This window comes from Phalacrocorax aristotelis, chromosome 1 (genome assembly GCF_949628215.1).
Source record: "Phalacrocorax aristotelis chromosome 1, bGulAri2.1, whole genome shotgun sequence".
NCBI classification, from domain to species: Eukaryota; Metazoa; Chordata; class Aves; order Suliformes; family Phalacrocoracidae; genus Phalacrocorax; species Phalacrocorax aristotelis.
Window position 1 is genome coordinate 79114652 of NC_134276.1, and position 24228 is coordinate 79138879.

A 24228-nucleotide genomic window follows, 5' to 3' on the forward strand; every position below is an offset into this window, starting at 1 on the left:
CGTTTGTAAACCTGCTCTGCAAAGGTCAGTGCAGTCACTGAGATTTTGTCAACACCCTGAGGAGATATTTTTTGTTTTCAGTCCATGTTAGTCCCTAGCTACATGGTAGCCTTCTGGAGGAAGAAACGGTTCTCCACAGGAGAATTCATTAAACTTAAGATCTGGATGGTCAGTTGGTAGCGAGCTGAAGAAGACCAGGCTCCTAATGTAGGTCTCAGCTGTCCAAAGTTCCAGCAACGTATGTCTTCATTTTTCTTTAGCTGTGTTATGCAGGTCTGAGAGCTGCTGGCTGTTGTTCCATGTGTCCTTGGCATATATTACTTCACATCCCACAGAGTCAGCAAGAAAAGGTAAGTAAGTTCAACTTATTATTTATTGAACCAGCAATTTATAGAGCTGTTGCAAATGAAACACCAGATCCTAGCTATGTGCATGTACACCTGATGATTTATCTTAGTGCTTCCATCAAAACTCTTATTGTAAGTGTCTGATTGGGAGATATGATGACACATCTGAAGTTAGGTCACAACATTCAAGCAACACTGAGTATTACTTCTCTTACATATGCTGGAGCTCTAATTTTGGTAATGAAATTTTTATTTGATTAATTTTTAATCACATTCTTACTGACTTTCTGCTAAATTAATGGTGCAGAATCTACAGTCTGGGGAGCAGCATAGAAATTTTTTAATAAGCCCATTATAATGTGAGAGAGAGGCATTGAAGCCTCACAAATCAACTCAGCAAGTGTGTCGTCCCATCTTCAGCAACATCCTCATTGACCACTACTCCTCAAGTGCCTCCATTCCCTTTTTTGCAGCTGGCAGCCCTACTGAAAACTGAGTAAGGAGCTTGGCTGGCTCTCCATGAGTACTGCGGAAAGCTGGCAACACATAACACGTTACTCTTCTTCCGTTACTTCTTCCTGTCTGTCCTTCAGTGAGAAGAGAAAAAAAGTGCTAGCAATAAGCAAAGAGTTTCTGTCCCTTGCTTCTTGGTCCCAGCTCCAGCTTAGAGGGACCTCTAACATATATCAGTTGTCAGTGATTTTTGAAGGCTCAAGGGCCAGTGGCTACTGGAACACAGTATATTCCAGGGACCTTCCCTCTCCATGCCCCGCCTCCCACTGAGAAAAGTGAGGAAAAAACCAGATTTGGAGCATAATCCCTCCATTGGCCTACACATGCATATGGTTCTCCAGGCAGGACCTGTGCCTCTCTTGTACTGTCATTGTTCCCTATTTACTGGGTCTGGCACTTTGCCTTTCTTGGAATAAATGAGTTGAATGTTTCTTTTGTCTTTCCCTGACACAAGTGCACATTTCACTTTACTGTATTATCTACCATGGCAGCACTGTTGTCTGGCTAAAGTAGGACATCTTGGGATCTAATTTTATACTTCTCAATACCCAGATGAGCACTGTAGATTATGTTCAACATATCTAAATCCATATGGTATAGCATTATGACACAACATCTCTATTCAAAGTCCCATTATAATCTCATTATCTGCAGTGATTTCATTTGACTAGTCCCTGAACAAATATATCCTTTGAGGTACTTGTCCTTTTTTCTGTTGGCCCTTCACACAGAAGAAATCCACCACATTATTTTAAAGTCATATCATATCACAATGTACCGTATGTCTTCCTGTCAAATTCATTGAGAAACAATTTGCGTTTGGTTCCTATTTAAAACAATTCTTCCTGCAGTTTCTTTGCTGCTGCTTATAAGCATTCTTGAAAGCACAAAATCCATTAAAAATACTTCTTTATCATCTTCAGTTTCCTGAAATCCACAAATTCCATTCTAACTTCTGAAGTGAGATATCCAGTGACTGAAGTGTACTAAGCACTCATGCAGCTGCTCTCTATCAGCCTCCAAATTGTTGCCTTTACAAAATAACCACCAGTGCAGAATACTAGAGCATGACCCTCAGTATTGGCAGTTTCTATGAATTCTACCTTAGGTCTTGCTTACCTTTGACACGATGTAATGAAATTTTGATGCAGGAAAATGGTAATTGCATTTATTTCCCCAGATATGTGAAACAAGGCCCCACCAAGTGAAAGGCACTTGGTGATTTCTTGTCATACAGGCTAACTGTGCCAGCCCCCGTTATAGTTTGCACTGACGGGAGAATCAGGAAATACAAATGGCTTAGAAAGGTTTTTATGTTTTGATGGTAGAGTGTAATTAGCTGTATCGAAACAAGAATTAAGGACAATGACCTTTTAGGGTTTGAGAAATCTTGCTGTGGAATAGAATGACAGACTAATTTAATTTACCCTTGATTAAAGATCAATATAGAAAAGAAGTGAATGCCAACAGTGAATAATAACAATAACATAAACTGCAGAGTAACAGGAGAGCCAGGCTCCAAGCTGACGCTTCCCACTAAGACATATAGTATGTCAAACCAAAGCTGTTGGGCTGGCACAAAGTGCAGACGGCCATAGGGACTGATGCATTTCAGTGATGCATGAATACCGTCATGTAAATACTCCTTCAATTGAAGTTTTTTAATACCAAAAGCAGCAAGGAAAATGTCAGATGAAAAATGATTTCTCACAGTCATACAGCACAGAATGGAACAAACCTAGGGCCAAACTTAACTGTTGTGACAGACAAAAAAAAACCCAAACCCCACATGAAAACATATCTAAACCTCTCAGTGAAGTATCTGATAAAATAGTGATAAAAGACATGAGATGACATGAAATGAGTGAGGGCTGTCAGTTAGGTACAGTAAAAAGCATGACATCAGATGTCAAAGGCTGAAAAAAGAGAAAGTGGTCTCTAGAAATGCAACGTTTTAAAAATAAAATGTAGATAAAGTTCACTGTATTTTTGTGCCATATCTTTGGCTGTTGGAGAGAAACATAACTCTACTGTCCAGTCTAAGTCAAAGTCAATACATGCCAGTTCTGTGTCTGGATTTTTGCTTTTATTTAAATCTGGACTTTTCGGAATGGGATTATTCTGAAGCATCTGGATAATCTATAAACCCTGATAAAAGGCAGTAGAGGAAGAGGTTTTTATGCTTTCAGTAATTGAGCACTTCATGTAGGAGGGAAAACAAAAAGATGTCATCCATTTCATTTCTTATTTACGTAAGTGGATATTCCAGAAATGACTAGAACTGGCTGAAAATGTTTTGCTATTCTTTGTGGGGAAGGGGTGGAAAATTAACTTGGGGAAATGTAGATATTGCAAAAATTTGTCAACTTTCCATTGAAAAAAAAATGCAATGTACCTAATTTGTTATATGCTTATTTTACATTTGAATTATTGGAATATTGATGCGCATTCTCCTTAATTACTGCTGTGTCTCAAGGGAGCTGCCATTCACTTGGTTTATGACAAAATTCTGTCTCTGGTCTGGACTTTGTGACTGGATTGTGTCTACATCATCCCTGAGTGATCTATGTTTCTTTACCACAGTAAAATTTGGATAAAGTAGTCTGGGTGGGCTATAAAAGACTGAGAAAGCATAACTTCCTTAAAACATAACCTTTGGAAGACATAGTGAGGACCTTGGTGGCCACAGTGGAACATCAAACAAAATGGTTTGAATCAAAAATTCATCCCAAAGTGAAATGTTATTTATTATGCTACAGCTCAAACAAGATCTTTAGACATTTCCAAACCCCTTCCTTATTTTTCATTTGTGTTAATAAAAGCTTCATATCGTGCTTTCAAGCTAATGTGAGGTGCTGAGAAGCTTTTTCACATATTATGATATTAAATACATAATATCATAATTTCTGGTGGGATGAAGATCCCAGTTTTTACCAGCTGTTATTGGCCTCTGGAGAGATTCAGGCTGATGAGGTTTGTGATGTCAAACAGCTGTAGGTGAAAATACGAGAAACAGTTGACAACAATAAAATAATACAAATGTAAAACTACAAATCTGAGACAAGCACATAATTGTCATGGTATTATTTCATATGATTTTTATGTGATATTAAATACCATTAAATTGTCATACTCTTTGCAAAGTCAAAGCAGGAACATAAGAATGTGAAAATTTCTATTTCAGACAGTAAAGAAATAAAACAACACAATATTTAGTTAACATGAATAAACTTCTGAAGCTTTTTTTTTTTAATGTGAAATTGATTAACTGAAAAGAAGGTAATTTATTGAGTTCACCTAGCAATTTAAGGTGAACAGTTCACAGAAATGACACAACTGTAACCCCTTTTCTTGTGTATGAATTATCTCAGAGCAAGCTGTGGAATTTCAAAGTGTACCTGTAATTAAACATATTTGCTGAACAATTCTAAATCTGCAGTTTATTTGCAAAAGCTTTATATACAAATTCAATATTCAAAATTCAAGCTGCTTGATTAGGTCAGTAGGCACATAATATGTTTCTATCTTAGAGGCTTGATTCTTCTTATCAAAAATCTGAAACGAATCAGTCAGAAATTTTTCTTTGCAAATACTCTTCAATAATATGCTCAAAATTCATCTGACATTATTGTTAGTACCTCTATTCAGCAGAATCATATCATAGAATCATAGACTGGTTTCGGTTGGAAGGGACCTTAAGGATCATCTAGTTCCAACCCTCCTGCCATGGGCAGGGACACCTCTCACTTGACCAAGTTACTCAAAGCCCCGTCCAACCTGTCCCTGAACACTTCCAGGGATGGAGCTTCCACAAATTCTCTGGGCAACCTGTTCCAGTGCCTCACCACCCTCAGAGGGAAGAATTTCTTCCTTATATCTAATCTAAATCTACCCTTTTTCAGTTTAAAGCCATTACCCCTTGTCCTATCACTATATGCCCTTATAAAAAGCCCCTCTCCAGCTTCCTTGTAGACCCCCTACAGGTACTGGAAGGCTGCTATAAGGTCTCCCTGGATCCTTCTCTTCTCCAGGCTGAACGGCCCCAACTCTCTCAGCCTGTCTTCATAGGAGAGGTGCTCCAGCCCTCTGATCATCTTCACGGCCCTCCTCTGGACTCGCTCCAACAGGTCCACGTCCTTCTTATGTTGGGAGCCCCAGAGCTGAACGCAGCACTCCAGGTGGGGTCTTATAACAATAGTTACAGAAAGCAAACAATAACCAGCTCAAATTACTAAAATGTCTATGTACCTTTCCAGTGAAAGAGAACCTGGTTGATAAAGCATAAAAGAACAAATTATATTTACTTACTCAGCTTTTGAAGGAAGAATATTAACAAACCTGCAATATATGTAAATCCCTTAAATATATATGAGTAACTTATATTGCTACCCCTACATATTTTTTCTAACAAAACTCATTGTTTATCTAAATTTTAAATATAAAATGAAAGTATATTTACTTGTGGAGGCTGGATGTATTGGATTTATCTGAATTAGTTTGATCCCTAGTTCGGAAGATACATTTTTCAGCTGCTAAGCTCTACACTAATATGGGAAGCTGCTTACCTAAGTTCTTTCTATCAGTGCCACAGAAAATACTAACAGAATAATTAAACCATTGCTTCAATGGGAGTTGCAGTGTGTACAGGTAATAAATATATGGAGCTTATTCTCTTATATCGTCATTGTCTGAGTTTCTTTCCTTTTACTGGCAGGCTTATAGAACTACAAAAGCCATGAAAACTCAATGCTAACTTAGAAGTGCAACCTCTGTTACTTTAATATTTTTGTACTGTGTATCAAGGCATTGTTTACATTAGATAATGAAATGCAGATGGGGCAGAAGAACACCTCTGAAAGACTTTCTACACAAAAGGATGAACACGTAGTTCTTTGCACAAAGCATTAGAAAATACTGTGATATTTTATTATTAAAAATGCTGCTGAAAAGTTTATACATATGTGTCCAGCCATATATATCTTCTATCATTACTTAAGGCAAAAAACCAAAAATTGCAAAACAATAACAGAAGAAACCATTAAACCCTGCGTGCCTCTTAAGGTCAGGAATATAAGCCTGGGAAAGTACTTTTGTTTTTCTTTTACAGTTTGCAAAGTATATTTTGATATCATTATTATAGAATTCTATGAAGACCCTATAAATCTGTTTCCTCTATAAATCATACATCAGTCCAGATGTATCAAATTACTAAATCAACTTGATTGTAATTACTTTTAAAAGCTAAAATCATTCACTTACAGGAACTTTTTTTTACCCAAATGTCACAAGCCTGACACAGTACTGTACATATTGCTAGCAGAAGACAATTGGAAGTACTAAACAATACTGTAATTCACATTACAAACATACCCAACTGATTATGATGCCAAGCATCATTACCTTTTTTTACTTTTTTCTTTTTTTTCTCTTTTTTTTTTCTCTTTTTTTTTTTTTAACCTTTTTTTAACAGTTATGAACTGCTGCATCTCAGCTGAGGCATTACATAGGTGGTGGAAATGGCCTGGTATACAGTCAGCATTAATCAACATTATGTGACAGATCAGTGAAAAAAAAAATGTTTTCCATTTGCTACTACTTGTACTTTGGGGTTGTTGCTTCATCACATTCCAACCTGAGCATTCAGGTCCGGTTTACAGAATATTTATTACAGATAAAGGATTATATCAGCCATATGTTGCATTTTTATCATGTCATTAACTTTCTTTTTATTTCCTTCCTTCAGAACCTGTTTTACTGCCTGCTACAAGAAGGAGCTGTGCAGATGAATAGACCTCAGTGAATCACCTTGTCTTTGATTTTATTTGTAGGGGTGACTATTCCAAGACATTTTATTAGAAAACAAAAAGCATAGAAAACAAGAAGAGGTACAAGGCATCTTGTGTTAGATACTTATGGGACATATGATATTGATGCAGCTTAGTTGTGAATTAATAATAAAAAATACATCTGGGATAATTATGTTCAAGTGCAGACCAATTTGTTCAAATATCTTTGGTTACTATCTTGATGATGGAGTAATTTTCAAAGACAAAATATAAAGCAATCTTCATCTGCGAGAACCTATCTCTAGCTTTTCACATTCAAATCTGTTGTTTGAATCAAACTGCTAAGTTCCTTTGTTTGATAGCTCTGCTTGGCCCCTGGTTTTCTAGTGAAGGAAGGGCAGAATGGAACAACCAGCTAAGAATTTTGCCCTTCCTGAAAGCGATGCTCTCCAGGACTTTCAGTTTTATTCAGATGCAGAACAGCTGATGACATCTCTGCTTCTCTCTCCATATTGTTCAGTGACTATGGGACTGCTGTGTAATAAATCAGCAAAAAAAGGTGTTTTCTGACAGGTATGCTCTCAAGCACAAAACAGGATACTGGGCAGAGAAGTTCTTTACACACTGATCATTTCTGAACACTTCAAGAAACAGCCAGCCAACCAACCCACCATTTCCCCACTTTCATATTGTGGTTTTATTTCTTTTAGCAAAGCTAAGAAGGTGCTTTCTCAGCTGAGATTCCACTGCAACTGCTGGTGAATATAGAGCTAGTTTTCCTCAGAAAAGGCTGACCAAAACACAGGCTTTCTTTGCTTTTGTCAGGGCACAAAAGTCTTCCTAATGTATCACAATAACCAAGAACTACAAACTGGACTCTGAATATATATTATTGAATGTTTCTTGGTTCAGTTCAACAAGCTTATAATAGTAATTATTTTCTTTCATGAGTTTTTTTTCTCCATTTTCCAATCCATTGCTGTGTTGCAATTTAACAAAGGCTAACACAAAATTAAATTATAAAAAAAAAGTTTCAGAAAAGAACAACAATCTCCTATGAATACTTTAACATGCACTAGTGTAACCTGTATGAGAAAATATGCAGGTCACACAGACAACTGTATCCTCTGCATGACACCATGGCCTCATATAAATGAAACATGTTAGAAAAAACTCATGGTTTTTGTTTACCACTAGTAATTAAGAAGAAACTCCTCCTTTGGACTTGGAGGAAACAGAGGTGATATGACTAATGTATATACACATAGGTCACAACCGAATGCACAATCTTTCTAAAAGCTCTTTTCAAACTGAAAACATCAATAAAAGCTTCTTTTTTTTTTTTTTTTTTTTTTTTGTTCTGTTTGTTTTTAAACTCACAGCTATGTACATTTTTACAAAGTTTCTTTAAATATAGTTCAGGCTGGCAAGTCATCTCTTTGCACAGAACTATACGTATTTTACTGCATAGTCAGTCCTCCTCTTTTTTTTTCATTTTTGTTTTTAATAATAAAATTCTATTTCCCCCATCTGGATTACAGCTTCATATGCTGGGTAAAAGCCCATGGTGATGTCTTTGTGTTAACAAGGGCCATTCATGGTATGGCACATAAAGATTTTTTAATTATTATTTTATTTATTAAAAAAAAAGCAACCCAAAACAAAACACCTGTACAGTCACTGGCTCTGTGTTCCAGAAGACTCTGTTGTTACACTCAAAACACCATTTAAAGTGACTTCTTCCGGCCTCAACTTTCAATCAAAGTGGCTGAGATCTTAAAGCAGTATCGTAACAGCAATGTACACTTTTCACATTTCACAGGGTTTGTAGTTGATCTTTAACATCAGAGAGTTTCTGTGGGAAGGATCAGTAAGAAAATAATAACTGTCCTTCTCTTTCACTTGTTTTTACTTTAGATTTTGACAAGGTGTTCAATGGATGGTATTATAACTTTTTCCTCTTTTTTTTGTTATTTGTTTTTTCTTTCTTCCAAGTGGCTTGTGAGGGTAGAGGGGGAAAGGGCTGAGCTATACCCTAGTGGTTGAATGTCCATGGGGCAAATTTGTACTGTTTTGTCCTCCACTGAAGGTGTTGAAAGTATGCAAAGGCTGCATTCCTGTTAATGTATTTGGAATCATGGTTATGGTGTTGGGTGTCATTAGTGGGATGTCATCTGGGGATCTTCTCAAAGTAAGCGTGTAGTCAGGTGGACAGGTTAGTCTCAGTGTGTCATGGGCCTGCAGTGATTCACACTCGTGGTCATGTTCTAGCTGTTTCATCTGCAATGACATAATCTCTTCATTTTGTATGTGTGCGATATCGTTGGTTGTGTTCCTCTGGGGGCTAGGGCGCCTGTGAGTCTCGTGACGCCGCTTGTCCTTCTTGTAATATAATGCAGCAAAAGCTAAAATATTGAGGAACAGCAGGGACGCCCCCACAGCAATGGTGACGCTCAGCTCTGTGGAGTAATCCCGCTTGTTTTCTATCAGAACAGTTGTATCCTCCGGAGCTGTTTTATGGGTGTCTTTTGAATGTTTAGGATTGTTGGCAGGTGTCATTGCAGGACGTTTGGTGGCTGGCCACAATTTACCAGGAGAACGTCGTGTCACATAAGGAAATGATGTCATGTCAGGAGGGGGCACTTTAGTTGTTGTGGAAACGTACTGAAATATTTCATTCAGGTTGTGAAGGTGCGGTACAAGCTCCAGCCAGAAAGCAACTTTTGTTGCTCGATAGTGATCACGAACTCGGGGTTTCAGGCCAATATGCAGATAAAGCTGGTCTTTAGGATTGTATTTGGACCAGGCCACTTCTTCAAAGCGGTTGGGTTTTGTGTGGATGAACTTTGTGTCCTGTGGAACAGGCTGGTTTGGATCGCTACAAAAAATAAAAACAAGCAATATTACAGTAATTAAAAAACTTTAAAAGTTATTCAGAAATTACTTACTGTACAGTGCATCTCAGACACTATAATACTTCTTTACATGAAAATGGAGAAAGGGTTGTGTTTCAGTTTTCAAAACCTCATCCGAAGTCCTGTGACTAAGTATCATACTACAAAGCTGTCTTAGAGAGCTACTAACAGCTTTTACCCATAGTAAAGGTATAGGTTCAGCTCTTCTCAAGGTTTGACATTCACTTTCTCATTTAAGGTACTGCTACTTCCACTGTTGCACGTAGTCAATATGGACATCTAATCCCTATGGCAATGTTGGAAGTCCATGTGATCATAAGAATTTCTACTAGCTGTGTATATTACATAAAAAATTTCAAAACATGAAGTAGCAGGGCTAATACATGTAACTGGTAACTATTCCTCTTTGTGTTCCTTTACTGAGCTATTAGTCCCAATTTGTTCAAATATCTACTTTAGGGAAAAGCCTTTGAAGTATTTGTATGTCACAAATCTTTCCGTCTTTTGTGATAGGAGATTACTATGTTAAAGTTCCATGTGCTTATTTCTACTAAGTATCTATGTTTAATAGCCATAGGCCAGTGACCCTTAATTCTGTCCCAGTTTGTAGGGATGAGAAATGTATTAGCTGAGATAGACAAGTTTTATAGTAGTTAAGCAGTAGTACAGATAAAAGTAGTACACTTCTCAGAGATAATTTCAAAACTGGTAACCAAAATATTCAGTTGAAATTATGTTTGTGCCATCTTTTCTTTTTTCTTTTCTTCTTAATGGTTCAGAATAAAGACAAACCAATGGCACAAAAACCATTTAAATGTGGTTAATGTCTATGGATCCTTATAGTTTCGGTAAACCGTATGTAAATATAACCTCCTCTTGCCATGAAAAAATACAGAAATTTAAAATTACTGATACTGAGCTTACTATTCTGTTGTGCATGAGTTTGAGTCTTCTTTTGCAGCAAAGCATATTGTCTGGGACTCTGTGATATATTATACTGAGAGTACGTGATTCATTTTCTGTGCTTTATTCTCAGAACTTTCCATTCTCCCTTCCATTCCCATATGCATGAGTTTATTTCCTGTGAAAATGATTCTAATATTTTCCTTTTCTTCCACTGTACTGTTATGTATGTTATGGGAATACCAAGACCCACTGCTACAAATTTTAAAGCATCTTAGTTTTTTTCTTTTTCCATTTTCAAAAGCTCATGAATGTTATTGCCTAGTTTAGCATTCCTTTGCTGTTCATAAAGAGCTATTCCTTAGTTCTTAAACCAGACTGGTAATTTGACTTTAATAATATCATGGTTCCTGTATTCATCTGTTTACCTGAAAGAATTTATCTTACCTTTCTTTGAGTGAAGGGAAGAATTCTTTTTCCATATAATTTTGGTACTTTTGTTTACTTATGCTTGTGGGTTTAGGTGTTTGGGGTTTTTCTGGGTGGTTTGGGTTTCTGGGTTGTTTGGGTTTAGTATTTTTTTTTCTCTATGTTATACTATATCAGAACTTTTCAGTCTCAATGAGATATAAACTAGGGATTCCAGAACTGTGATTATTTCATTTATCTATTTATTTTTCATTTTTTGTAGTAATAGCTAGCTAAATTGTGTTAATTCTGAACAAAAAGGTAATTGCTTAGTAATTGTTCATCCTGGTTGAAGTTAGAGGAGAAATATCCATTTCCAAGCATTACAGTAACAAATGTATGCTGCTACTTTGAGGGATTCTGACGTGTTCAAGAAGGAAATATAAAAGTATGTATGTCTTTTGTTCTTAAAGAACAGACTGAAAGATTTGGCAAATTTAGAGGAGAAGATGCTGACCCAATTCAATATATCTACTATTATAGTACTTTGGGGATCCACACACAAATTCTAAAACAAATTAAAAATCAGCAAGATCATCAAAATGAAAATATTTTTCTTGTCAGAAACTCAAAATCTTGCAAGAGTTACAGCACAAAATCCATCTTGTTTTCTCCCCACTTGCTGTTCTGATTTACAGCACAAAAGACTCTGGGAAGGGTCCTACAGAAGATATATAAATTAAGTTAGCTCATGTAAACGAGTGACACTTGATACATAGCACAGGAGATGAAGAAGCTAAGCACTCATTTCAGTAAGCCAAGCTGGACTTGGACTTTTTTTTAATTCTTTTTGGTTTTGGTTTTGGTTTTTTTTTATGGCCCTATAAAAATGATAGCAGATGATGATTTTAGCAACTAAACATTTTTTAAATTAGTGTTTCCTTCCCCTACAAAAAGCCTACAAAACAAGTAAATATTAACCTCTGTTTCATTTCCCTCTCTTCCATTTCCTACCTCCATCTCTTCTTTTTAACTATATCTATTAGGAAAAGCTAGTTATGCTGCCACCTCCTCCAAACATAAGAGAGGAAACTACATTACATGAGGCTAGTCTTGTGTTTCAGGATCTGTTTACATGGCTGTGTATGGGCATGAAGCTGTCCATTGAAACAAGGAACAGAAAAATGACCATCCAGCCCTACAAAGAAGTAATTTTTGTTTTGCTTAGGGTATCAGAACTCTACCATTGGCATCAACTCTAGGGTTGATCACTTAATAAGTGAATAAATAGTCTGAATATTCTCTCTGAATTTGGTGGATAAGTGTCTAAATTTTTTTTTCCACAAGGAAGCGGAATAACAAAGTCCAGTCCTCAATAGAGGATCTAATAATGCACGCATCTTGGTTTTACAGACTAATAATAATTTACCAAAAATATTCACTGGATATAAATAAGAGGATTTTTACTTTCCTTGGCCCTCCTTCTATGTACACCGGAGACAATTCATAAAATCATAAGGTTACAAGTTATGAAATGTTAAGTCTTTTTCTTGGGGAGTTGGGCAGTTTATCCTATTATGAACACTTTTCCAATATTATAGCTAGGCATAAAATACAGATGCACGTACAATAATTTCTCCTATCAAACCACCTGTTTGACAAAACTCTTGACCTGTTACTTTAACTTCAAATTCCCTTTTGCTTTTTAGCTTCTCACATCACCTTGTGTTTCTGGACATTCTTGAGGCTCAAGTGGGCAATTACAGAAAAAAAGGCTGCTAGGAAACCTTCCTTTTAAAACCCACTGCAATCATTTTGATAAAAATATAATCTGAATAATATTTTCAGTTCTGTACTTCTTCCAGTAATGGCTCTCATAAGGACTAGGCAACTTGTTTCCCAATCTTACCAGTTGGCAGGAAGGCTTTTTTTTTTCCTTCGTCTATTGTTAGAATGAAATTGATGATTATTGTTCATTTTGCTCTCTGATTGTTTATTTTCACCACCTTTAGAAATCAATTTAAACAGCTTCTACATCAAAAAATGTCCCCATCATGAAATGCCTGAACTTGTCTTCTCTATGATAGAAGACCATAAAATAGTCTTTCTTGTCTTTTTTTTATTAATGTGCAGAATCATCTGATTTCACCTATACCTTTTTTTTCCCCCACTTTCAGCCTTCACTGATTTTGCTAAACTCAACATGTAGCTGTTTACTGATTTTTTTCTCAGGTGATATAAAGTAAATGTGCTTGCAGTGGATGTTGACTGAAGAGCAACACACATTCCTGTCCACAAGGTGAAATAGTAGCTGACCTGGAGGGCAAATGAGGGAACCGAGTGTTTCATATGTGGTGATATTGGCATGGGAAGAATGATGAAGAATCCTATGAAGTTTTCTTTTATCCTGAATTCCATATAACATGTTGAAATACCATTCATCTTTTAACTATTTCTGCAACAGCATTAACTATCACTCAGGACAATGGAACCGTTACATTAATGCACTTGAAGTGTGTCATTCTTTTGTGTCATTCTCTAACCTCATTGGAGAGCAAAATGTCTTAACAGTTACATACTGAGTCTGTCTCCGAGACACTGAAAGGCCCCTTGCTCACTTATTTTCTTTCAGCAGTCCTCTTTTCTCCATATGGAAAAAAAAAAGAGAGAGAAACTGTGTGGCATTTCTTCATGCTTCCACTGATTTTTCATGTTGTCACAATATTAATAATGGCACAGCCATTCCTGACCGAAGCACTGGTACACAAGCATATTTTCCCTTACCTCCTTACCTCACTTATCATCGGGTCCCACTGTTGCCATGCTCCCAGCCAGCTATTATAACTACTAAGGAAAGCAAACCGTAAGTACACTGTTTTGTTTGACTAAACACAGATTGGCCATTGGAGACAGTTATTTCTTCAGACAAAAGCATCAAAAAGAAATGCAGAAACCTCATAAAGGATTTCACAGAGAATTGATTTGAAAATACACTTTAATCATGGAAAGTTTAATTGTGTCTTCCTTTAGGAAGCCAAACTGAATATAAAACATAGACAACATTAATAATTCCGTTAGGTTTTTGCTCCAGAATCAATGGTAGCAAAATAATTCAAGGGTATTTATCTGAATTACAAGGAAAACAAGGATCTATCCTTTAGGCCTTTTCTTCAGAATCAATGGTAGTAAAATAATTCAGGAGTATTTATCTGAATTACAAAGAAAACAAGGGTACATCCTTTAGAACTTTATCCTTCCCATCACCAACCTAGGTAGAGCTGGATGAATGGGAGCAAAAATACGGTATTGTAACTCCTCAAAAGAGGGTAATTTTTAGAAACCCAATAGGTGCCTCTAATAAGAGCATGGTTTTGTATCTAGTCTATGAAATTTCAAATCCTTCTTTGCAAGTGTAGCTGCCAGACTATGTGTGAAGGACTGGCACGCATCCCCTAATGTCACTCATCCTCCCGCTGATGTATCTGCAAAGGATGTAACATGGCCCTAACTAACAGAATATTTGAGCACATAAAATTACCATTACAGGTAGGATAGTACTACTGGCAGCAGACTGAAACTTTAAGTGTACCTTTTAATGAGGATCTCACATATAATTTTGCACATAGTGGAATCAAAAGAGGTATTTGGATGTCATTTTTGTATCCCAAATGTAGTTTCTCACACCTGCTCTGTAACAAATTGCTTTCCTATTTCTAAAGTATATTAGAAACATAGTTTTGAAAAGGCCAAAACAAACATTAATGAAAAAAAAAAAAAAGAAAGAAAGGTAGAAAATGGATGATGAGCAAAACGCAGCCTCCAGGTATTCATTTCAAACATGATCCATTTGCCATTAAACAGTCACTTTAATTGTCACTTCCTGTCACTAGCTTCAGTAACTGACTTCAAAGTAAAACACAATAAAAGCACTGTGCCTTATGCTGTGTCTTTGACACCTAGTGATTTTACAGGATTGACCTGCCCTCCAAACCCAGACATGACAGTAGGCCCATTAAACAACGTTTGTTTTTTAGCAGTGGGTGGCATGTCAGTTAAAAGGTCAGCACAGTCCATCAGAACGATGCACCACCTGAGCTGTAATTATACAATAAGTACCTGGACACAGCCTCTGTGGGAGAGTCACCAAGACTGGAAAAGTCTCAGAGACATTAAAATTAAACAAATAAATCTGCAGTTTTAATGTTCAAGGCTCACCTACAGGAAAACATGGAATAATAAAGTCTTGCAGTTAACAGATTTTTCATATGTGTGACATGGGTACAAACACAAAGAAAGCCAAATTCTATCAGAATAAGGACTGAAAATGATTGGTTAAAAAAGGGTGGGGAAAAAACTCAAAACAAAGCCCCCAACAACACAGTCTTAAAACAAACCAATCTTTTTGACAGTTGGAGAACCTGAGTGGCCACATGGATTCCAGATTGCATGTGGGAGGGTAGAGAGGAGACCGGTTACTCCAGATAAGTCCGTTGTTGCACTAGGCTTGAGGTGCAACAGCCTTCCCTTTTCCATTGGAGGCACCAGAGGTACAGGGCAAATGTTATCTTAAAATGTTATTTTCCTCCAAGTGTTCTCTTGTATTATCCAGAACAATTAATCATGGTTCATTTAAATGAAGAAAAAACCCAGCAAGGTAATGCATCTTGGGTTACTCTTTTCTTTTCCTTGTGAAAACTGAAATTTTATAGCTAGAGTTCATTTTTAATGATACATCTTTCAGACTGTCTATAAAAGGGCAAATTTGTAACAGAAGACATACCCCATTCCTGTCTCATCAGCAACGATGAGTTCCAGAACTCAAAAAAGTTCCAGAAATGACTAATGGCTCTCCCAAAGCAACTGTTGTGCCTTTAGGTGTAGTATGACAATGGGTTCATAACCAGAGAACTGGGGGATTGCATGTATAGCCTGCTGAAATTAGCTTTCAAGTAGCAACATCTGGAAAGCGCTTGCAATTATGAGTAATGGTGGCAGCTGGGGCTGTGAGAAGCTCCTCTCAGCCTCAAAAAATTGCTTAAATATGACTACAGGGAATAGTCATAAGGTAATGGTAAATAATAGTGAGACTGTGTAGATCTTGCAACTCCATAATAATTCCAATGATGTATATTTGTGAGGATCTCAAGACCTCTTTGTATATGTGACACTTCATCTATAAAAATAAAGACAGACTGATTGTATAGTCGCCTTTCTGATTGTACAGTACAGCCAGCATGAGGCATTCTCTGTCTATAAACCAAGATTTTATCCTGAAGTTTACCCATCCTAGTACTGATGACTTCTTGTCCTTGTTGCCAAATACATCTAAGTATTCCACAGGTCATTCACTATTGTTGCAGTACTGTGGGATTTCTGCATGCAAAAGCACCTGTTTGTCTAAAATGCAGGGCAAGAAAAGCTTTCTTTTTGTCTTATAAATTGACCTCAAGCATTTGTTTTTTTCGCAATTCATGCTCAAGGTTTTTGTAAAGACTGCAAAATTTCTCTCCCTTGAACATCACTTGGATTCATTAAAGACTGCAAGAAGCTTCTGAGTGTTTCACACTAAGCATCTCTGAATATTTCTTATATAGCTGCATACCATTCACTGCAGTGCAGTAAAGCTGCAGTTTCCATAGCCCAATCCTGCCATTAAACATTTATTGGAAAGATTTACAGCCCCTTTGTGCCACAAGTATCTTTGTTTTAATTCAGTACCAAAGACTCAAGGTTAACAAAAAAGCCCTTGCTGCTCAAGTAAAAAAACTGCAATACTCTTTAAAGGAATGCTATAGGAAGAGGACAGAAATTATTAATAGCACTCTCAGATTAAGCTGCTTTGAGGGTTCTTTCCTTAATGTTTACAACTCTATTTCAGCAAAACACTGATGTCTTTATTTTGTTTTGTAAGCAGAATGAATTTAATTTTTTAACCTTCTCAAAGCAAAATTTATATCTCAGTCTCTTCTTCATTCCAGTCAAGTATTTGTTATTGCCATTAGAGCCCTCAGAGGGAAAAATCAGTCCAGTGTCTGCCTCTCTGTTCCAATTCCTCCCTGAGTCCCCATCCCTGTGAAGGTCGCTAAAAACAAGAACTTCCTTTCTTTTCTGGCAGATAAGTGCTATCTGCCTGATAGTTCCTTCTTCAAGTAGCAGACATGTTGCCTCTGATTTTTCAGTATCTTAGTGAGCCGCCTTTTCCCTGAGACGTGCTTTGTCTTAATAATTGCCCTACTTTTTGAATAAAAAATACAGTGCATCATTATTCTCAGTGAGCTACTGAAAGAAAATAGTTTGAGGGAACACACTAATTAAAAATCTATTAAATATGAATAAGTCCCAGTTACCTTCTCTCTTACGCAAATAGTGCTGTAATACTGCTGCAAGATCAGGGTTTGAAGCCACTGCTATGGGATACTGACTATTTTAGAAGTATGTTACCAACAGAAAGGAAAGCTGGAGGTCAAACTTACCCAGTTTTGGCAAAGTTAGTCCAGTACGTCATAACTACTGCACTGAGCATGACATCATTCTTGGAAAAGTTGCAGTTGAACAGTTCTGTGGGGCCAATCATAGGAATCCCAAACACATAAGGGACTTCATCACCATGAGCTGAATCAGCCCAGCTGGGTTTCATTTCACTTTGGCAATGGTGATAAAATGCATAGAAATATGTTGGAGATCCATACTGAGCGTGCAGGTCAGCGGTAGCCACAGCTGGAGCAACCCACTGGTGGTCTGTAAAAAGAGCGACCAGGGTCTTCCGTCTTGTTTCAGGGTTTTCTTTGTCTGCCCAGTCAGTGTACATGAATTTAATGGTCTCTCGCAGTGTATCTTTCCCTTCTGGATACCCATATAGATTGTCCACAAAGTTGGAGACAGAAAAGTCAAAATCATTGGGGGAAACACCATCTTCATTGTCTACAATGCCATCTACAAATTTTAAACCTTCCCCTTGATTCACACCCAGCATTATATCATAGTTAAGGAATTCCCCTTGCTCCATGAGAATCTGAGGGTCATCTGGAATCACATCTCCATCTATCACAGGCCCAAAGGCAATGTGGTACGTGGCTGGAGTGATGGTCTGTTGAATGAGTTCTTTGTAATTCTTATTCCGAAGACATTCAACCAAATCAGTGGTATCCAGCATGTCACAGCCCACTTTATCTGCCAATATCCGAGTGTACTTGGCAGGCTGGTAGTTCACTGCCCAGCTGGACAGGGCCGTTCCACTCTGTATGATTGCCTTTTGGAACAAACCTGCAGGTGCAAATTGTTTAAATGCAAATCCAATTACATATTAAAACAAATTAAAGAAAAATAAAACTAGCTTTCACTAATCAAAGAAAACTTTGATTATTCAATAACTAAAGGATGCATATACCTACATTTCAATTCAATTTCCATATATTCTACTCACTGCTCCCTTTTTGTAGTATCTCTAATCGGCTACTAATTAAAATCTCTCTTGTTCTTGTTACTCTTTCACATTAAGCATGAAGGTTGCAGGTTACTGTTTCAAGAACAAAACTTGTGCTTGTACTGTAGTTTTCTTGCGTCTTTAATGGAAGTCCCCTGGCTTTAGCACAGTGGTAGTCCTGTAAAAACTTCTTTAAAGGAGTGGCAGCTACAAGCAATCATATCCTCTTCACCATGTAAATGACGCTCTTAAAGGCGCTCTTCAGTAGTTTAAAGGTCAAATGAAAATTACATACTCTCATTTCCTTCACAGAAGCCATGCATCATATAATTTGAAAAAATCTGCTCTGCTAAAATCAATTTAATAGGCTTGAGCCTTCAACTCTGACATTTTTTCTTTACCATCCTAATTTTTGTATGTGTATGTGTTAGCACTGCCTATATGCTGAATTAAAATATATTTACATTTTTTTCAGAAGAGAGTATGATGAGATTCAGTAGTTTCTTCTGGTTGTTTTATATGTACTACTATGAAAGACCTAGTCTAAAGAGCTTCTTTGTGTCACCAGAGCACTAAAAAGCAACTGGAACTTACTGGGGAATCCGTATTTTCCTGGTAAGATCACTAAAATGGCCTATTTTAAACCTAAACTAAAATGCCTGGGCCTCTTCTGCACATGGTCCCTACCGCCAAGCTCTTGAAATGTCAAAGAGAGCAACAGCCACAAAAACATTTAAAGACACTGAAGCATTTATGGGAAAAACTTGCTGTCGTAGATATACCTTTGTGATGATTGCTTACTGCGCATGCTACAAAACTTCAGCAAAGTGATTAGTTAAGGTTTTCATGGTTCCGTCTGCTTGATTTTGACATGGCTTACCAATAGTTATTCACTGCACCCTATTTGTATCAATAGACTAAACTGTCAGGAATTGTTCTATGTATTTCCAAATAGGGTGTGTTTACAGCAGATGTGCTACAATTGCTTGCTAGGGCTTAGTCTTCTGCCATCTTCTGCCATGATTTCTGTCTGGTTTAATGTGATAGAAGTAGCATGGACTTATAAACACAATAGATATTTTGGTCTTGTCTTTTCTTAGAAATTCTTTGTAGATTTGGTCTTATCACCAGGATTATTTATGTTCAGTACTGGTGCTGTACATTCTTGTTTGGCTGGTTGGTGGTTTGTTGGTTTGGGTTTTTTTTGGGGGGGAGGTGTTGAGGGTAGAAATCCCACAGCTCAAACACTTCCAAAATCTTAAGAACTCTGTGTAGGATCACACAGCACTTGTGGGGAGTTAAATATATTTTTTCATAAGGTTATGTTATTATGAAGTAAGACAACATCTGAATACATGTTGGAAATGCAGGTAAGAGTGTGTAAAAGATTAAAAAGTTCACTGCTCTTTTCCATTTTAATTAGGGCAAATTCTTTGATAAAAGAGCCAGTGGAGATTGTTGATAAAGCTAGAAAAAGTATATTGCCCATGGCATTTGTTGCATGGAACTTCTGCTATAATAGCATTTAATTTTTCATATAAAAATATTTATGTTGATTAATACAAATCCAGAATATTAGCTAGCAGGTATTTTACAAAAATTACAGACCTCAGGTAATTCTATTTCAGCCTACTTGATATGGCCATTTTTGTTACATTATAATAATAATTTTAAAAAGTGCTTTGCTCAGAAGATTGTTACCTTCTGAATAGTGAGAGAGTGTCAGGAGACTAACACAGGAAGCTCCTGCCCCAGATCCAAAAATAGTAACTCTTTTTGGGTCTCCTCCGAAAGATCCAATATTTTCTTCAATCCAACGTAAAGCTTGGATTTGGTCAAGCAATCCATAATTGCCTTTTGCAGCTTGGTCCCCAGTACTTAAAAAACCTATAAGGAAAAAAAGATAATTTTAGTTCACCAGATACAGAGTTAGCTACAGGGTGTCCACATATTCACAACATATCTTCCCATCTTTTCATCTTCTGTTTTTTTTTTTTTCTTCTTTTTGTTAAAGGTCATGGTCCTAGTTAAATGTCTCCAGTGCAGGCAGTGGAACTCATTCTGTATGCTGTTTGCTTTTGCTTTGTTTTTCCCTACTGTGGAGGTCACGTTTGTGAAAAATCATTATTTCCTTTTTGAAATAATTCTGTATCAATGCAACAGTACAGACTGAAGATTTTAAACATTTGATAACTGTGAGTAGGGTACAAAAACTTAGGAAATAATTTTTGTGCAAAGAAGTGAGAGCCCAGTCTTCCACTGAGAACAAGGCCCTCTAACATAAATTACATGCTCCTTACCATGGACCAAAATGGTCCTGAACTACATAGCTCTCTAAATTATTGTACTTGTGATATGGATAGACATACTCCAAAGTAGAAAAAGAAGGATGAAGAAAATAGCAAAAGGAACAGGAAAAAGGTCTAGGTAAAAATTACACTCCAATTTCACAGAGGATATTTATTAGGAAGATAGCAGGTAAATCCTCAGCAATTCAGCCTTTGGCTGGGAGATTTTATCTGAACAAAACAGGTTTTGTCTCTTTCCTTGGAAATTGCTGGGAAAGCTGTGCTCCTACTTTTTGTTCCTGTACTGTAGTTATCAGATTTTAGAAACAAAGCATGACACATTTGCTGCTTGTCTTGCAACTGAGAACAAAATTACCAAAAGGCTAGGACTGAGATTAATTTTGTTTTTCTGAAACCATCTAAGGTGAAATATTGCAGTTATCCACGCTGCCTATCATTCACAGTTAAGACCTAGTGCTACATCCAAATTACCACATCAAGCCATGTACTCACACTCCTCTTTTTAACTCCCACAGACCTTTACCTGTCAGACAACTGGAAGTCAGAAGTCTATTAGAAATACCTTACAGCATATGGAAGTTTTCAGAGACACATTACTGGTTTAGGCACCACTGTCAGCTGCTTATCAAGACAAAACAAGGACACTTGGCTGGTGTTTCCAAGCTAATTATCAGCTCAGACAAATTTGCCAGAAGAGGGCCCCAGAACTCAGGAGATCTGTAGCCCTGGAGCAGCTTGAGATGAGGCAGTCTCTAATCTTGAGCCACCTTAGCCTGCTGTGACAAGACCTTCATGATCCTAGGAAGGACTGCAAGGGAAACCTGAGGTCCCTAGGGAAAAAGAGTCCTTGCAATACATTTCACCTGCCTTGGCAAAGGGGAACAGATCACTTTGCACTGGCTGTAGTTATTTTTCAGTGATAGCAAGAATGAAAATTCACAAGGTGGAAGGGATTCACGTATGGAGGAAGCAGAAGAGAAGGAAAGGCAAGACAAAAGAAGAAATTAGGTGTGTTGTACATTCACTGCTGTATTTCTGTAATGTTTTCTAGAGTAAAATTCCTACAGTGAGATGCAAAATCCAGCCTCAAGATTTAAAAACAAGATCACACAGGGACTAAACTCTAAACATGAAATGCTAGATGGCCTACCTTATGCTGGCATGAATTTCTGCATGCAAGGTTAGGCATGATTGAATGGAATGTATCACTTTGTATCCAAAAGAATCTTTTTCATATTTAATTAGTAATTAATTAGTAATTAATTAATAATTAATTAATTATTAATAGGTATTTAATGTCAGGAAGTGTCTGATGAGTCCCTGTATTTTTCACAAAACAGTTGCTTCAATTGCAGTAATATGAATCATATTGTTGTTGCTAAATAGCATTTGATACAACTTCCTCATGAAAGAGTCTCTAATAATGGTAAGCATGGGAATTAGAATAGCAGTAACATCTTTTTTTTCTCTTCTATCCAATGGGGAAAAAAACAAACAAATTATTAATCCATAATTGCCTCAATTTTTTTAACAGATGTGTTTTTCTCTTTTTCACATGCCTTTATTGTCTTTTTAGGACTGTCAAAGAAAGAATAACCTACTTGCTGACTTTGTTGCTGCAGCTCATTGCAATGTTCTATAATATTCTATAATTAAGCCTTTATTCAATCAGAACTATGACCTCCCTGGGAGAAAGTGACTGTTGTAACCTTTAAAGCAGTATGGTAATTAATATTCAGAGCCTAAACACATTTTAGCTCTTCTAGCAGCATCAAAAGTTAAAGCTGGTTATCTCTGTGATTTTGAATTCTTTCCAAATGTACTAAAAGGTGACTGAGTAAAACTACAATCAACAAATATCTGATGTTAGATGAATGAAGATTTTTTTTTTCTTTCCACAATTCTCTGCTGATTCTCATTAACTGCAAGAACAAATTTTCTTAATTTAAAAACTAATTATCATGGCAAAGTGTCAGCCCCACATGACACAAACTGAATTCATACATCTGTTGATGAGGATATATTTTCTTTCATGCTCTGAATACCAGATCAAAATACTTGTTCAAAGCCATTTCAATAAATTCAGGCAAGGAATAACTATTTGTCCAGAAATACGCAACACTAAGAGATTATACGCAACACTAAGAGATTTTTTTTTTTTTCTGTGGCCACTCTGAAAGTTTCAGAACAGCATCTTCATGTGTCACTCTAAAATCCTGCACAAAGAGGAATGCAGCTTTTTTTTTTTTTTTCTGAGATAGGGATTTCTACTCTGTGACTTTTACATACTTGTCTTTAAGTGCAGTTAAAGATATTTCCCATTGTACAGTTTGGCATGATTTGAAGGGCATTCTGTGATCTGAAAATCATTAGTCTGGGGTTTTGATAGAACCTGGAAGTTCTCACTAACTTAATGCGAAATAGGAAGGGATGGCAATAGTTGAATATGGAAAACAAAGAGTTTTTTCTTTTTTTCACATAATGATACAGAAAGGCATTAACAGTAATATTCAGTTCTTGACTTCACAAATCGGTCGTCCCTTAAATAATGATTTGGAAGGGTGACCACATGGTTCTCCCAATGCAAAATGCCATGGACAGCAAAAGCTGAAAAAGAGGAATGTGAGTGCATCCCATCCGTGTTGAGTGGAATACCCCAAATTGTCTTAGAGAACATTTGCTCCAAACTTATTGTGCCAGAGAGAAAGATGACCACCAGCTGGACTGAGTAGTAACCAGGGAATTAGAGTCTTCTGAAGCAAAGTTCAGCTTGAAAAGAAGGGCAAAAGTAGCATGCAATTTGTAAAAGTAGAGTGGGGGAGGTGGGAAGTGGGCAGAGGCTGGACATGGTTTGACACCGTGAGAAGCTGCCACAGACATTGCAAACTCTCTCCAGACTGGACAGAGCACCCTGCTGTGGGGTGCCTGCACCCAGCCAGAGCTGTCCATGTGGGCTGGCACACAGGGACGCCACTGGCGTGGGAGGGGCCCTCATGGACTGTCTTTTTCCCAGTGTGGGTCAATGGGTGGATGGTCAGGAGTAGCGGGAGCTCACATAATGCTTGTTTAAATTGAGGGTTTTGAGGTAACAGTTTTATTTATTTTTCTCTGATTCTATTAAGGGAAGCATTCTAGATGAATGCTTTAGTTTTAACCTACTAGATTAGCTACAGTCAAGGAGGAAGAAGACTACAAATGGAGATTACTGGGAATTTTCCTTTTCCACAGCCTTTAAAAATTAATGGACTCATAAGCTACATGTTGCCACTTAGATTGTTTCGATAATGCAGTGAAAGCACAAAGCTGTTTACAGATCTCCGTTAGATCCTACTTACACAAGAGGAAATCCCTACGTCTTTGTAGTTGGTTTTCCCACTATGCCATAGAAATCTTACTGAGAGACTAAACAAACCCCAAAAAAGCAGTGGTGATATTTCCCCTTGACTAGTAAAAATTATTTGGGGATCCACAGTGACAAATAGCAGGAATCAATATCTATAAAACCCACACAGACAATTTACTTCCGTCCAGCTCCAGCCTTGCCTCATGGTTGGAGGCCATCCCTTTGTTAGCATGCTGTGCAGACTTGCAACAGGGAGTCTAGAATAGAATAGTTGGCCCTGA

The 24228-nt window shown here is 37.1% G+C and overlaps 1 protein-coding gene across 3 annotated transcripts in view; it reads right to left on the minus strand.

Annotated features, from left to right (window-relative positions):
* Positions 1-3657: 3657 nt before the first annotated feature.
* Positions 3658-24228, minus strand: part of NLGN4X (neuroligin 4 X-linked) — a 189068-nt gene continuing 168497 nt past the window's right edge. For all 3 annotated transcript variants that reach the window (XM_075094918.1, XM_075094925.1, XM_075094909.1), the window contains 3 exons: positions 19997-20182; positions 17346-18135; positions 3658-9524 (listed from right to left, as the gene is read on the minus strand). In XM_075094918.1, coding sequence (XP_074951019.1) covers positions 8675-9524; positions 17346-18135; positions 19997-20182 — 1826 coding nt within the window. In that variant the 3' untranslated portion in view covers positions 3658-8674. The remainder of the gene's footprint in view (positions 9525-17345; positions 18136-19996; positions 20183-24228) is intronic.